At 40.4% G+C, this 17587-nt stretch overlaps 1 protein-coding gene across 9 annotated transcripts in view; it reads left to right on the plus strand.

Annotated features, from left to right (window-relative positions):
- The window catches only part of IFT81 (intraflagellar transport 81), a 68358-nt gene that overhangs the window by 32476 nt on the left and 18295 nt on the right, over positions 1-17587 (plus strand). For all 9 annotated transcript variants that reach the window (XM_039879405.1, XM_039879404.1, XM_039879413.1 and 6 more), the window contains 3 exons: positions 5574-5723; positions 11738-11866; positions 12870-12959. In XM_039879405.1, the coding sequence (XP_039735339.1) occupies positions 5574-5723; positions 11738-11866; positions 12870-12959 (369 nt within the window). The remainder of the gene's footprint in view (positions 1-5573; positions 5724-11737; positions 11867-12869; positions 12960-17587) is intronic.

The raw sequence follows: 17587 nt of genomic DNA on the forward strand, positions 1-17587 counted from the left end.
TATCTGGGACGATGCTTACCCACTCCAACTGGAGCCCTGATGTCTTCTCCTGAACTCTCGCTGGATATTAACTTCAATGTGTCAACAATGAATTCATCATTTTCCCTCTTCTTTACCCACTGCCTCCACAAAAGCTGGCTCTTTATCATCTCTAACCCGCATTGTTCTTTTGTCTTCTAGTATTCGTTTTTGCCACCTGAGGCTGCTCTGACTCCCAGTCCTTCAGAGTGCCCTGTTATTGTTACTGCTGCTATTTTACCTCTTCTTGAAACTTTGAGATCCTCTCTTTACCTCTGATTTTCTAAATTTTTAAGATTATGTGCTTAAGTACAACTTTTTTTCTTTCATTGAGCTGGACATTCCATCAGCTTCTTAAATTTAAAATCTTATGTCCTTCAGGTCTGGGATTTTTCTTGAATCGTTTCTACTTTTGTTTGTTTCTTTGTTTACATTTGCTTTTCCTGGAACTCATTGGTTAGATTTAGGACCTTATAGATTGATTCTTTTATGTTTACTTACTTTCTTAAATGTTTAATTTTTTAAAATTGTGTTAAGTAAGTGTAGGTGAAAGTATGTTTATATATGTGTGTGTGTTATATGTAAAGGGTAAAGAATAATGAGATCATAAAATATATATATATACTTATCACTCAGCTTAAAAAAAGAATCTTCAATGTCCCCTATGTGCCTCGCCCCTGTTCCATTCAATTTTTATTTACCATTTGACCACATACTTGTATCCCTAAACGATGTATTATTTAGTTGTACTAAGCAGTACTAATGAGAGCATACTCAGTGGATTCTGTAACTTGCTTTCTTAGCTCTACATTATTTCTTGAACCTATATTTGTTTATTTTCACTGTGTACATAGGAATATGCATGTACGACTATACAATGACTTGTTGTGACTTGTCTTCCAGTTTCTTGCTATTGCAGTGTTTCTGTCAGCATTCTTAAGTATGTCTCCCACTGACCTTGAACAAGAGTTTTTCCAGGGCAGTGTTTCTTAACTATTTCACAATATGACACATACGGAAAATGATCATTGTTTAGCATACTGAGATAAAAGGACAAGACTGCTTATAACTGAGCATGACTGGCTTGGGAGTTCTTTATAATGCTTTGTCCAGATGCCGCGAAGTCAGGATTAATACATATTTGTGCCACATGAGTGTACTGGAGTATACCCCGTTTTGGAAGCTGTGCTCTGGAGCAGTGCTGCTCAAAGTGTGGTACGGAGACCAGTTCTAGTGCACAAACTCTTAGTTACTAATCCACGACCGTATGGAGAGGAAGCATTTAGAAACATTTATAGTTATTTGATACTGTCTAAACATTTTAATTATTTTATAAATTATCCAGTCCACAAGTAATTAGAAATTTTAAAAAACTGTTCTGACACCATGGATAAGTTTGAGACACCCTGCTATTCCTAGGAATGGAGCTGGTGGGGTGTAGGGTGAGCACAGTGACAGAGTTAGTAGACAGGCCACGTTGTCTTACAGACTATCGCTCTGAATTATATACCCCCACTCCCAGTGGCGTATAGGTGTTCCACTTCCTCCCTGTCTTCACCAACATTTAGTATTGAAGCACATTTTATTTGTGCTAATCGGGTGGATATTAAAATGGTATCTTACTGTGTTTTTTATTTCTGTTACTAATTTGATTACTAATGAGGTTGAACATTTTTAATATGTTTATTGGCCAATTTGGGTTTTCTCTTCTATGAAGTGCCTATTCAAGTATTTTATCCAATTTTCTATTAGATTATCTGTCTTCTCATTGATCTATAGGTTTAATTTATATATATTTGGATACAAATCAATTTGTGACTTATATTATTAATCTCTTAAAATATATTTTGATGATCAAAAGTTCTTAATTTTAGCAAGATAAGTTTATCAATCATCTCCTTTTGGTTTGTGCATTTTTGTGTGTCTCATTTAAGAAGTTCTTGCTTTTCTCAAAATCAGTGATATTTTCCTATGTTCTGAAAGATTTTTAGTTTTGTCTTTAAGTATAATCCAGTTGGAATTGATTTTTATATGTTATGCCATAAGGGGTCCATTAATTAAAAGTTTAATTCTTTCCCTCAAATTTGCCATGCCAGCAAATCTACATAAACAAAATCCCTTCGAGATCTTCAGTAATTTTTAAAGTATATAAAGGGTTCCTGAGACCAAAACGTTAGAGAATCACTGTTACCGATCCACAGGAAAAGTCAAAGACTTCAATAAAAAAGTGGGCCCCAAACAGGCAAGTCATTAAAAAAAAAAAAAAAAAAATCCCCACAGATGCACAATGAACATAACAAAAAAATGAAGTTCTCTAATAAAGAAATGCAAATAAAAAATAAGATACTATTTTACTTATAAAATTGACAATTATAAAAAGTACTATAAATAGCCTTTGAAGAGCAGTTTGGCAGAAGGTATCAAAACCCTATTTTCTTTTGACCATTTCTGGAAGTATATCCTGTAGAAATTATTAAGACTGTGTCTGGAGATTTCTCTTCAACATATACATTATGGGTTTGTTTGTTTTTTTACAGTTTGAAAATTCAGAAATAATCTAAAATCCAAATGATAGAAGTGTTGAGAAACAAAATTCAACTGAGTAAATTTTAAAAATCTTGCTGGCTTTGTTCAACAATTCTTGAATCAGGCAGCATCCCGTTTAGCAAACAGAGAAGAGCCCTGAGGAGCTGTACAAAATGGAAGCCGTTTATAGGCAGAAGGAAATGGGACAAGGAAGTTATGTTAGAAAAAGCGGATTGGTTGTGGCAAGGTCACCTTCCTTTAGGGGACTAAGGGGTCTAGCAGGCAGATGACCTTATTCATGCTGACCAGGTAATTCCTGATTGACTGGTTTAGGATTCCATTCCTGGGAGAGACTGAAACTGTAAATAAGTTAGGTATTAAGTCTTCATTTGGTGACATGGGGCCTAGCATAAGTGACTCCTTTTGGTCCTGTTGTCTCTTTTTTAACAGAAAGAACATCCAGTAGAAGGTTTCCTTTCTTTCCTCTAATTCATTTGACATAGTAGAGCCCTTAGAGTGGTTTGATGGCCACCTGTCTCTTAATTGTGTGGAACCTGATTAATCTGACCTTGACTACCCTTCCCTTAGGTACTTTGTCCAATGAATGTCAAATAATAACCAATCAGCATAGAGCACATTGAGTAATTGGTGGCTTTGTTCTTTCACCAAAAACATTTATAGCTTTTAGCTTTTAAAAATAGTTCTGGAGCACAGCAAGATAGAGAAGGGGAAAATTGGCCTAGATGATACAGAGAATAGCAGATGGGCAGGGTTGGTTTCATGTGGGGCGCTTTGCCCAGGACACTTTTAATAGAACATACAGTTACTCTAGGGATTCTGAATTTGTGGTTATGTCAGGCTTACACATTTATTCTGTAAAAGGAAAAATTACAAGTTGTTAGATTCTAGGTACATTGGTATGACTTAAAATTTTAAAACCATTACTGTAATCTAGCTATTGATAATTTGCCATGTGGGCTGGATTCCTTAATATTAATACTAACTTAATCGTGGATAGAAAAATATTTTGAACTTTCTTTCCCTAAAACACAGTGTGTTCTTTATTTCTTTCAAAGTTTAAGTCAGTTTTAAAATGACGTCTAAACTATGAATTAGAAGGTTATTTTTATGTGAAGAATTTTTAATCTTACTATTTTTAAGGACATTCTTTGTATACTCAGGAATGAATCAAGTCTTTAAGAAAATAAAGTACTTAAATTTTAGAAATGTTATACTTCCTATTTTACTGACTCACAAATTTAGAATTACTGACCTCAGATTTAGCCTTAAAAATTAAAAGGAAAAATACCAATTTGGTAATAGAGCTTGCGTTGGGATAGTGGCTTTGAATTTTTCCATTTTCTAAAATTTCAGTAATACATTCATTACTTTTATTATTTATAAAATTATTTGTATATATGACTTACTGTTGAGTTGTACACTTGAAAGCCATTGAATTTCATTAACCAATGTCACCATAATAAATTTTTTTAAAATAATAAATAATAAAAAACTAAAATTATAACTGCCCTCAAATTAGCCTTAAGAAGACATTAAAAAGTCTTAAGATTCTCAAAGAATTATTGTATATTAGGTAATGTGGAAGCTTACTTTTGTTTTCAAGTGATGTGTTTAATAGGCCAGATTCTTACTATGGACATTTTCTTTATAATGAAGTGAATAAAAGGATAGAGCAGAAAAAGTTATCTTATGTAGTAAAAAACATCCAAAAATTATTAGTACTAACAGTACATCAAAGAAAGTGATTTTTTAAAGATATTATGTTCTGTTTCAGAAATAGCGTTAATTTCTCACATTTGCCTCCGAGATTTCCTTCAGCCTCACAATACTTTCAAGGAGCCAGTGCCTCGGGGCCTCTTACACCTAACTGTTTTCTTTACCTGTGATGCTCTTTCCTGCCTTTTTCTCCTGCCTCTAATTATCTCATCTTAAATATAATTATTTTGAGAAGATCTCCATAACCTACCTCCCCTAAATCCCAACCCCACCTTTCCTACCTTCATCCCGACCCACGTTAAGCCCCTGTTATTGATTCTCAGGGCCCCTTTCCTTCTTCATAGCGTTCACCATAGTTGTGAACGCCAGTTCAGTGTTCATTCCCCCTCTTTTCCTTAAGCTCGATGAGGGCAGGACCTGTGAGCATCTCGTTTGGAGTTGTCTTCTCAGTGTCTGGCATAGTGCCTAGCACGTAATCATTAATAAATAGTGCTTATCAAATGAATTCCTTTAAGTATTTGTTTCATTCGCTTTTCCAAACTCTAGTTGGTCTTACTTAAAAATGGAGTCTTCATTTGAGCAGAGTAATTACAACTTTAATATCGTTAGAAGGTAACTAGCTGAATAAAGCAATTGTGGGTTCCCACTGACTTGGAATATTCTTAGCTTTTTAACACTTGGCATGCATTTCACCCCAGTGTCTCAGGTGATTCTGAGCACATATAGTCACAGTACATTTCTTAAATGATAAATAGTGGCCACAAGTGTTGACTCTTCTGGTTGGCCCTGATTAATCCCAGTAGATCCAATGCCACCAAAATAGTACAGCATATAAGAGATACCATGATTAAGACCACAACCAGAATTGTTCTCTTATATTTTCTTCTTTTTTTTAACTTTTTCACTTTTGAAGGGTTGAGTTCCGAATCCTTATTTGTAAAGCTCAAAATGAATAGTTTTTACATAAGGATTTACAATATTTAGATAAGTCCAAAAAATAAAAACATATACAAAGTATTTTAATTGAGTAGTTAGTCTTTACAAGTTTTCTTTTTTTTTATGGGTTTTTATGTTTTAATTTTTTAAAAAATTTTAATTTGGGGTGACATTGGTCAATAAGGTTATATAGGTTTCAAGTGTACAATTCTATAATACTTCATCTGTGTATTGTATTGTGTGTTCACCACCCAAATTCAAATCTCACATGTGTTGTACAGTAGAAAATAAAAATTTTCTAATACATTGACATTATATATGATACTCATTAGACTATGTAATGTGTTCTTTTACAGTTCAAACGATACGTCAGTAAACTTCGAAGCAAGAGTACAGTTTTCAAAAAGAAGCATCAGATAATAGCTGAATTTAAAGCCGAGTTTGGTCTCTTGCAGAGGACAGAAGAACTTCTTAAGCAACGCCATGAAAATATTCAACATCAGCTGGTAATACAGTATGATCGTGGGGCGCTGAAAGCACACATGCCAGAAGGCTTATGGGTTATGGCTTTATAACGAAGTCATTGTTTTTACTGGAAAAACCATAAAATTATTATTTTTTTGATTAATTACAGATATATAATATAAGCTGATTTGTTTATTTTTAATGTAGCAGCAAACACTAACTTTTTATGCATGCTGACTTCAGGGTAATTAATAGAAGCTGAATTCTAAGTAGGTTTTTCTCTTGGGTAGCTAGTTAACATGAGCAAGATTTTCATACCAAGAGATTGACTGTAAAATATTCCACCTGCTGGACAGAAATTCTTAAGCAGCCACTTTCGTGGAGCTTCGAAAGAAACGCCCAGGAAAGGTACTTATGGAAGCTACCTGCAGGCTCCTTCCGTAGGTGCTTGTGTCTTGGCCGTCAGAAAAAGAGTTAAACCCACAGGAACCCCTCTAACAGCAAGGTTGCTTTCAGTTCCTCTGAGTTTTCTTGGTTAAACTTTTTTTTTCTTTCACCCATAATTTCCATGGGGAAATTATTTCATTGGGATATTGGTTTACCAACTAACCATAATCTGGTAGAGGTAAATGAAGTTTCAACCAGTTGCGGTTAGCTGGAAGTGTGAACTTTTCTATCTAATGTGGTCGAATATTGTTTGCTCGTAGGAAACTTAAGATTGAGAATTTACTGTGCATCAAATATAGATTCTAACAGTGCCAACTTTTTAAATCAATATGTACTAACTGTATTATTGTTCGTTTCAAAACATTTTCTAATTTCCATTGTGATTTCTTTGACCTATGGGGTCATTGCTTAAACCCAAACGTTTGGGGATTTCAAGTTACCTTTATACTGAATTCTAGGTTTCTTCCTCTGTAACCGGAGAACACGCTCTGATTTCAGCCCTTCGAGATTTATTGAGTGTTGCATTACGGCCCGGCATATGTCTGTCTTGGTGATTGTTGCACGTGCGGTTGGGGATGGCGTCCTGTATGTGTCAATCAGTCGAGTGTGTGAACCATGAGAGTCACGGCTTCCATATTTCTACTGATATTTTCATCTACTTGTTTCATCAGTAATTGAGAGAAATGTGTTAAAATCTCTGTAACTAGGTTTATTGCTTTGTCTGTTTTTCCTTTTCGTTCCATCAGTTTTTGTTTTATATTTCTTAAGTCGGGTTCCAGAAGCAGAGTGTAGAAGGGAACGCTTTGTACAGCGATGTATTGAGGGAGAGAGAGCCTTCAGAAGAAGGGGAGAGAGGGGAACAGATGGGGCAGCAGGAAAAAGCCAAGCAAGGACATAGCCCCAACTGGAGTCAGCTTCGTTTTAATCCCATGAGGAACTTTGGAAGCGTTGATTTCACCTTGAGGCAAAGGGGCGGGCCTTTTTACTTCCATATTAGTGAATTGTTGGTTGCCTGTGGCAGGGTTAACCACCTAGATGAGGCCATTCCCAGAGTGCGTGGCCATTCTCTGGAGCAGCTTGCAGATGAGGTCGGAGTGCGGCACCAGCAGCATCCACCACAACCCATCTCTCCACTGCTGAGATCTACTTACTTCTCATGCTAAATTCACTCCTGGTGTAAATTTCAATCCTGGCATAGCTTCTCCAGGATTCCGGTTTGTCACAATTTCTGGGGAAACTGATAGGAGGGTTAATGGGACAAATGAAAACTCGCAATGCTACGTTTGGTCCCAAGGACGAAATTGGTACCCAGCATCACCCCACTCTGCTATCCATTCTAGACTTCCTTCACCTTTGGCTCGCATCTCCACCGGTCTAGATGACTTACTGGGTGGGGTGACTTGGTCCCCCATCCTTAAGAGGTATGAGACTCTAATAACCATGCCCTTATCGGGCTGTGGTTGCTATACTTACTCATTTACTGTTAAAATTGGGCATGGGCGTCCCGGATATGCCCTAATGGTTCACCTGAGTGTCAAACATATTCCCGTCTACCCCCCTCACGTAACAGCATCTGTAGAGCCTTATGACATCCTGCCGATATAATGCCTCTTCTCTTTGCCTGCTGGTCCACTGGCATGAGGAGCCCAAGTGACGAGATGGTAGCAGAGCATGACATTTAGAGGGCCTCGTAATGTGCCTTCTGGTAGAAGCATGTCCCCTCTGGGAACCAGAAGGTCCACAGCCACAGAGGCCAAAGCTGCTGAGAAAGACAATGACTTCCTGAGTGCGCTAGTGGGGATCCTGGGAGCAGCAACACTCACGCTCCCATCTTGTGGTTTAAGGCCCACGTGTCCTGTCCCTCTGGAGCACAGCGCTGTACGATGGGCCTTGTGTAAGATGGACACTCAGTCCTGCAGATCAGAACCCATCTTCACAGGCCAGCGATTCCCAGCTGGCAATGTAGCCAAACCCTCACGGGGTCACCCCTCTCTTCCGTCAGGCCGTCACATGCTGGACGGCACGGTACAGGGTACAGTGACTGATCCCATGGTCACGTGCCCGCACAAAGTGGGGCCCTCGGTCTGAGGGACATTATGTGGGATTCCACGTCAGTAAACCAAAAGGTGGTCTGAGCCCTTGGGTAGTGGTGCTGGCTGAAGCGCTGTGGGCGAGAAAAGCAAACTCTTACCCAGAATATGGGTCAGGATGAAATGTCCTTTTCCAGGCAGGAAGTATCTGACGTTATCAAACTGCCACTAAGTAGAGGATTGGTTTCCTCGAGTATGACTCCATACCCAGAGCTCAGGACTGGCCTCTGTTGCTGCCAGGTCAGACATTTGGCAGTGGCAGTGGCAGTGGCTAGATGGGCATTAGTGAGAGAGAGCCCTGCCGTTTTGCCCATCCTTAGTCTCCATCTCTGCCAACACAGCCATTCTGTTCAGGAACCCATTATCCAAGCACTGGGTGGCCAGTGACAGAGGCTGGCCGACAGCTACTGGACAGATCATCCTTTCCACTTGGTTGTTCAGTGCTTCTTCTGCTGTGGACAGTCTCTGGTGGCCAATAACATGTGATGAAAAGATCTTCGCACTTAGTGTCTGTCTATTCACATAGGTCCAACCACAGGCCTCTTCCCCAGACCTCTTTGTCCCCAGTCTTCCAATATTGCTATCTTGCTTCGTCCAGGCCCTTGACCAATAAGCTAAGCCATTTGCCCCTGACCAGAGGATGTGGGTTAATCTGGAGGTTCAGGGTTCTCAAGTGAGTCTATCCAGTTATCCCCACCCCGAACTCAGCACCCTTTCTCTTCCCTGTCAGAGCCCTGGCTGCCATGGAGTGAACTCAGCCTTCTCTGAACTTGTGCCAGCCTTACGGTTAAGTCCTGTGCCTGGTTTTCAGCTCCCTCTTCCCTTTAGCCATGGGGAATGAGGGTTTCATTAACGCTCCTAAGGAGCTTCTCCAACCTTATCACTTTACCTTAAATTATTAATTAATGGATTTGAGCCTGTCATTTCATCTCGTCAACTATCAGGGGAGCTTAGCAACAGCAACCCTGATTCTATAGTCCTTGTAGTCACTATCCCTCCATACTTCTCAAACGCCAGTGACATTGTAGCAGTTAGTGCATCCCTATGACAGTTTCGGTCCTCCAGGCAGCAGACACCAGATAGGGTATGGTGTAGCAGGGATTTATCGGAGGAAGCGTTTGTGAAGGATGAAGGCGAGGGAGCAGGAGGAGGTAGGGAACGCCTCAGGCTCCAATGCAAGCCTGACCCTTGTGAAGCGAGGGGGAGAAGGAAGGAGGGTCGGGCAGGGAGAGTCTCCGACTGCAGTGGTTACAGGAAAGTTTTGGTCAGGACGACAGGGAGTTAGTTCCTGAGCCAGTCACCCGTTGGAGAAGCCCCATGTCAGGCAGGAATGGACCAGCACTGGTACTACTGCTGGGCTCAGCCACTGGCTGACCTAGTTTTTTCGATCTGATATCGTTCTGTTTTTTTCTTGCTCCCTTGTACCTGTGGCAGAGACTGCACTCCTAGGTCATACCCCTTCAGGGCTTTCCTGTGACAGTCGGGGACATTTACCGAGGCCCCGACACTTCGACAAGTCTTGGATTCCTGCCTCTAAGTCCTGAGCACGAGGAGACTGCAAAAATCTTTGCTCGGCTCTTGAGCATCGTGCCCCACGTGCTGGTTTCCACTGGGCTTCTGGGAGTCTAACCTGCTTCCGCGCGCTGAGGGTTGGTAACCCTCGGGAAGTTGCACACAGGATTCTGGGCTGATACGCTGTAGGTCCCGCGGCTCCTTTCTTAGGAGTCCCAGTCTCATTGGCAGCCCCACCTCCCAACTCTTCTTTTATTCCCTCTGTCCTTGTCTTTCTTTACTTTTGGTTCTTCCATCTGTGTTGGAACCCTCTCCAGTCACATTTTCACACCTACCATTTCCCTGGAATTTGTCTGGTCGAGGTCACCAGTACATTTCCATCGCTAAAGCCAGTGATCAGTGCTTCGCTTTTTTCCTTCTTGGCCTCTTAGCAGGGTTTGACTCCTTCTTTCTATAGAATTTTCTTTACCTGTCTTCTAGTTCCTGGATTTTTCCCCATACTAACATCACTGCTTCTACTCCCTGGATGATTTCTTCTCATTTCTCTGAGGTCTAAAGGTTGGAGTTCCCTAGGCTTAGCCATTGAGTTCTTCGCTACCCTCACTTCGATCTTACCGTGTCTCATGGCTTTAAAGACCTTCTCTATGCAGACAACTCACAAATTTATATCTCCAGCCCAGATTTCTCCTCAATTTCCAATCTTGTACATAGCATGTCTTGACCTCTGTATTGGGGATCTACTAGACATCTCAAATTTTTAATGTCTAAAACTAAACTTCTGATCCTCGCTAATCCCTCAAACCTGGTCTTCCCAAGTCTTCATCTCAACAGATGGCAGCTCTGTCCTCTCAGTTCTTCAGGCCGGAAACTTGGGAGTCGCTCCTTACCCCTCACTTTCCCCTCCACCGCACATCTAAGCTGCCATGATACCTCGCTGGATCTGTCTTCCAAATATCTACAGAACCCCTTCGTCACTTCTGCCACCACCCCCTGATTCACGCTGCCGTCATCCCTCACACGAATTGTGAGAATGGTCTTCTGCCTGGCTTCCCTGCCCCCTCTGTAGTTTGATCTCAGCACAGATGTTAAACTGATCGTTTAGAAGTTCCTTTACTCGGAACCCTCCAACAGGCCTCCCATCTTATTTAAAATAGGGCCAAGCCTTTTCATTGGCCTAAAGATAAAATGGCAATATAATTTATCATCTAAACTAAGACAGTCTTGAGAATGCAAAGGACAACAGACATACACTGAGACTGTCCAGCAAACCAGCCGAGTCCTGGATGCTCCCGCCCCAGCCCCGCTCATTCTCGCTCTGCCTTCAGCTCCGCCGGTTTCCTAGCTGTTTCTTGAACAGGCTGGGGATGCTCCTGCCTCCTGTCTCTTGGACGTGCTGATTTCCTGGCTATCTGCATGGCTCGCTCCCTCACTTCCTTTGGGACTTTGCTCAGGTGTCATCTTCTCAGGAGGACCTTCTCTAACCACCCTTTATTTAGGATTGCACCCCACCCCCTCACCTCACACTCTGTGTTTTACCTGTTTGAGAGTAAACTGCCTGTTTACTCTCACTAGACCTAAGCTCTTCCCGTCTTGTTTACTGCCTAGGACAGAACGGTGCTTGGCACATTAGATATATAACGAATATTGGATGAGCGAGCGAATGCGAGTACAATGGATCACTTGAGAATTTATTCATTCACCAAATATTTGTTGAATGTATCCTATATTTTAGATTCTGTGTTGAATGCATAGCATTATTTTAAAGTCTAAAATTAGAAATACTTTTATGTACCTGAAGATGGTAAAATTTAGGGTAAGTTTATAACATATAAAGGTATGTAATTATTGTTAAAGTCTGTAAGGATTGTCCTTTAGTATTCTAAACTAATTTATTTACAACTTCGTTGTCATGTATTAACTCCGTATACTTCTTGTGGAATCATCAAGGTTTTGACACCCATTTAGTGGACCTGTTTTTGACATCTATTTGTATTCTTTACTTTTAGCAAACAATTGAGGAGAAAAAGGGTATATCTGGATATAGTTACACTCAAGAAGAGCTAGAGAGAGTGTCTGCACTGAAAAGCGAAGTCGATGAAATGAAAGGACGAACCCTGGATGACATGTCCGAAATGGTGATCACACATTTTTTAGTGTTTTTTGTGTGTGTGTAGCTAGAATGCAGACATTTTTGTGTTTGTCCTATTTTGAGTGAAATATTCTAATTTTAATTTCCATACGATGTTTATGTTCTCTTATCTGTTTCTATCCATCTCTTTTGAATTTTTCCATTCCAGTAAGGTTGTTCAACTTACAATAGTTTATACATTTTGTGGTTTTTGAAGTGTGTAAAAGTTATACACATTAAAGAAACATTCAAGATGAAAAATAAGTTTTCCCAAATTATAGTACCCTAACTAATAAATTTATTTCATTTTTGGCTATATCCTTAGTATCTTTCCATATTTGAGGCTGCTGCTTTGCCAAAATACACTGATACAGCTGCCTCAGGCATTAAAATGTTGACATTTTCCCTTACTTATTGGTAAATAGCTGCTGCCCTACACTCTCTGAGTCCTCACCTCTGCCTGTCTCATCCCTACTGGCCACTCACCCAGAACCCCTGGGACTTCACCATAATCTAACCCCTAAAAAGATTAGCATTTAGCACAGCAGAGGCCTCCGAGACCCTGTTTATCTCTGTGGCTGGTGTCCATCCACCATGATTGGTCATTAGTTGTGCCATTTGGGTTAATGAGCATTTGAATATCACCTAATCCATGCTTGTGTATATTTTGTATAACCTACATAATTACATATTTTTTACATACTACAATATGATTGTAGTTGTATATGGGCAACTTTGTAACTTTGTAACTTGTCATTCGATATTAGATTATAAATACTGGCCTGTGATGGTTTGTAGTCTTCCTGATTGACGTTTTGGATAGTTAAATGGTATTCTATCTTATTAAGTAATCTAGGTTTACTAAATCACTTCCCCATTGTTTGGCGTTCAAGTAATTTATAGTTTTTTTACTCTTACACTTGACACTTGAGTAAATATCTTTATGCATTAGCAGTTTTGTTCTTTTGAATTCTTTTTTTAAGATGTCATATATTTTGATTAAATGACAGGTGAAAAAACTGAATTCACTGGTATCTGAAAAGAAGTCAGCTCTAGCCCCAGTTATAAAAGAACTACGACAGTTGCGTCAGAAATGTCAAGTAAGTGAATTTGACTTTGTGATAATTTTAGGATTCTATCTTGCTGAGATGTAGTAATTAGAATCCTGAATATTTTACTTGGGTAATTTATAGAAAACAAATTATTATTATTATTAATTATTATTATTATATTGATATGATTCTGCAAAAGAAAGTAGTAATGTGACCTACAAAGGTTTCTGTTTAATTTATGCTGCTTTTTTAAATCACAGATTTGGGGGGGAATGAAGAGTTTAAGCCAAAATCACAAGTGCAGCCAGATGAGCTTTTTGCTTTAAATCATATGCATGTCAGAGCTATAAATATGAAGACACATTCTTCTGTGGCCAGGTAAAAGCTCAAAGTCTGCCAACGAGTGGTGACAAGTTAACTTTAGATTAGTGAACTTGCTTTGCTGGGGGCAGACTGCGATAGCTGATGATAAGTGATGAAATACCATCGCTTGGAAGCGAATTCCAACCACTGCTTTGAAGATAAACCGTTGGAAGGAATGCCCTCCGCAAGGCCAGACCAGGCGGCCTCTGCCATTTGACATTGGCAGTGGTTACCACTCTCCACGTAGCATTTTAGGTTTGGATGTGAGCGTGTGCCCGAGGATGGAACCGCAGAGCTCCTCGTGAATGCCATCCGTCAGTCAGAGAAGCCGAACGAAAAATCACATGGACTTTGAAATCAGATAGACGTCACTTCCGGGACAGGTTTAGTGACTTATACAAATAGAGAAGGAGGCAGCGAGAGAGTTAGGAGTTGACTCTAGCATCTGTGTCATCTTATTTCACATCTCCTGTCTGTTCCATTACTCACTGCTGCCATCACAAAAGAAGTGGAAGGGACAAGTCCCTGTTCTCTGGAGTTCATACTCTAGTAGGTGAGATGAGGCAAACACGTGAAGGAATTCAAGAAGAACAAAAGATAACTCAACTTGAAAACTTGTAGAAAAAAACATCAGAATCATATTCTTAACTGATAAAGAAAGAGGAAGAAAATGAAGAGATTATCAGAAAGGACATGTGTCAGAAAGATTTTTGAGTGAGGTGTACAGGTTGAGGACATCAAGAAGTACTTCCATGGTTATGTTTTAATTCATTGATTTTCTTTTTATTTTATTATTTTATTTTATTAGTTTCAGGTATACCGCACATTGGTTAGACATTTATGTCTTTTATAAAATGATCCCCCCGATTGTTCTTTCTCTCCTCTGGCTCTCCACCCAACCATTGCGTTACTGCTGACTGCATTCCCTATGCCGTGCTCCCCATCCTCCTGACCATCCATCGACTACTAATTTGTACTTCTTTAACCTTTCACCCCATTCTCCCAGCCCCCCATCATTGGTTTTCTTAATGCTTTTCTTGAGTGAGCAGCTTGGAGGCAAAAGGGACTGGCTCTGTGTATTTCTAGAGATGATATCATTTCTCCCTGTAAGCTAATTAATCTGTTTGTAATTAGTTCTTTTATTAAATCCATTTATATTTGAAATAAAGGTTTTCATCGAAAGGATATTTAGAACAACAAGGGCAGTGGGCTGTCATGGAAATCCAAGGATCAGGGATATAACCTTATCTGGAACAGGTAGAGGTGCTGTATAACCAGAGAGCATTTTGGTTCAGGGAGGCTTCAGGAAGCTTAGCACATGGCCTTATCTCATGACCACCAATTAAGATGGGGACTCCCCCTTACATAAATGAGCAAATAGAGGCACAGAGAGTTAAAGGACTTGCCCAAGGTTACACAGCTGGTAAATGGCAGAGCCAGGTTCTTTATGCTTCTGCTGCACCAATAGCACAACTCAGTGGATCTCTTTGTATTGGCCTCTCTGTTCCTGCCACCAGCCAGGTGAAAACTGTTTCTCTTCTCTCTCTCATAGTTTCTCCTTACTCTTTGAATTGGTGCACTTGTAACTTCAGCTTGCTTATGGCTCCTCATGATTAATATCTCACACCATGCATGGCCTTCTTTCCACATACTTTGCGTTGAAGTTTTCCCTACTAACTGCCCTATTTTTCTGCATTTTCTAATTCAGATTTCTAGTGCAGCTCCTCTTTTTTGGAGGGCAGTTTTTCATGACAGACTCCCCCAAAGAGTACGAGGCTATCCTCTGGTCAGATCAGGGGTCCATCCTTAGTTTAACCAGCTCTGCTCGGGGGTGAGAGCGGGGAGAAAGGGGGGTGACATGGTACTACGTAGGGCTGCCCAGAGATGTTTCCCTCTGGAGAGGCTCTGAGTATGTCAGGCACTCTGACTTCAGTACAGCACCCATCACCCTCTTACCAACAGCTGGACAGTGTTCATCTTTGCATTTTATCCTTGTCCTCCTATATATAAATATTTTTAATATGGTTGGAATGAAATATAGTAGCATATGTTGCCTCTCGTTACTCTAAGGTTCTATTCAGTTATTATATTATATTTCCCTTGTTTGCCATAGTCTTTATAATTATATCCATTACATGTCATTGAGTCAGCTCTGACTCCTGGTGACACTGTAGACGAGTGATGTCCACAATGTCCTGTCCTCAACAGCCCTGCTCAGCCCCTGGAGACTCCCACCCATGCCTTCTGTGATAGAGTCAATCCATCTCACGTGTGGCTTTCATGATGCGCCAGAAGGAGGACAGCTTCCGCTTTGTCATTTTTGCCTCCAACGGTGTTTCAGGTTTAATTTGCTCTAGGCCCCACTTGTCCGTCTTTCTGGCGGTCCCGGGTATCTGCAGAGCTCTCCTCCAACACCATTATTTCAAATGAATTGGTGTGTTTCCTATCAGCCTTCGTCACTGTCCAGCTTTCACATCCGTACATAACAACCGAGAACACAGGGGTGTGGATGATCTTAGCCTCGGCGTCCAGTGACACGCCTTTGCTCTTGGTGATCTCTCCTACTTCTCCGTTGCTGCCCTTCCGAGTCTCAGCCTTCTCTTGATTCCTTGGCTGCTTCTCCATCTGAATTGATGAGTGAGCCGGGATAAGCGAAATCTCTAACAATCTCAGTGCTTCCGTCGTCTCTGTTAAAGTTGCGTATTTCTTCTATAGGCACGATTTTTGTCTTCTTGATGTTTAAATGCAGTCCTGCTTGGGCACTCTCTTCCTTCACTTGCATCAAAAGTCATTTTAAACCACTTCTACTTCCTGCCAGTAAGACGATGTCATCTCCGTGTTTCGAGTTACTGATATTTCTTTCACCAGTTTTTACTCCTTCCTCTGAGTCTAGCCCAGTTTTTCCTGACATGTTCTGTGTACAGCTTAAACAAATAGAGAGATAAAGTGCACCCTTGTTGATACCTGTGCCTGTAGGAAACCATCCTGTCCCTCCACGCTCTGTCCCGGCAGTGGCTTCCTGTCCACAACAGGTTACACATCGGGATAGCCAAGCACTGAGGCACACCCAGCTCTTTCAGAGCAGCCTGTGGCTTTTCACAATCAATGAGGTCAGAGGCTTTCCTGTAGTCTGTACAACACAGACTGACCTTCTTCTGGAATTCTTAGGCACATCCCAGTATCCAGCAAGTGCTCACAATCAGATCTCTGGCGCTGCTTCCTTTTCTGAATCCGGCTTGAACATCCAGCATTTCTTGCTCCATAGAAGGGAGAGGCCTTTGTTGCATCATCTTGGGCATCACTTGTGTGGGAAATTAGAGCAATGGTCCTATAGCTATTGCACTCCTCGGCTTCCTATTTCTCGAAGGTTGGGATGAATATGGAGTGTTTCCAATCTGTAGGCCATTGTTTTATTTTCCTTATTTGTTGACATATTCTTATTAGGATTTTGACAGGGTCAGTCTCCATGGCTTTATAATTATACTTCCAATAAATAAAAGTACAATCAAGTGCCTTTTGATAGTGTAGGTTAGAAGGAATGAGGGTGGAAGAAATGGACGAGAAGGAATAGGTCTGAACAATATGTGGAAGAACACTAATTGTGGACAAGGGAACAAAAGGGAGCAAAAATAATTTTGAGGTTTGAAGCTGCTAACAATGCAGGTTAGAGATGATAAAGAGCCAGCTTTCGTGGAGGCAGTGGGTAAAGAAGAGGGAAAATGATGAATTCATTGTTGACACATTGAAGTTAATATCCAGCGAGAGTTCAGGAGAAGACATCAGGGCTCCAGTTGGAGTGGGTAAGCATCGTCCCAGATACGATGTGTGGGCACAGCCCAGGGGAGGGTGTGGTCACCTAGGAGCATCGTGTGAGACTAGGTGAAGTCTAAGGTGAAGACTTCAAGACAGACCATGTTGAGTTTTGCTATAAGACTATGTCACGCAAATGAAATTACTTTGTATCTTAAATTAGAAAGGTTTTTTTTTTTTGGAATTTTAAAAGAATTACTATGTCCCTTTTAAGATTACCATAATCTCTACCAGAGTTCTAAGTGTCTGGTTTGTAGAACCAAGCTTAGAATAATATAGGTTCTCAATAAATATTTTTGAATTAATTAACAGAACATCTATACAAAATATTTTAAAAATCAAATCAAGTATAGTATACATATAAATAGCAAGAGTCTTCTAGAACTAGAAGCAGACTTCTACAGAATTAAATAGATTATTATTGAGCTCTCGTAATGTCATATTAGTGCTTTCTCATTTATACTTTTAATATTCATAACAACCACAAAATAGACATTTTCAGA

This window comes from Pteropus medius, unplaced genomic scaffold (genome assembly GCF_902729225.1).
Source record: "Pteropus medius unplaced genomic scaffold, Ma_sr-lr_union100, whole genome shotgun sequence".
In the NCBI taxonomy this organism is placed as follows: domain Eukaryota; kingdom Metazoa; phylum Chordata; class Mammalia; order Chiroptera; family Pteropodidae; genus Pteropus; species Pteropus medius.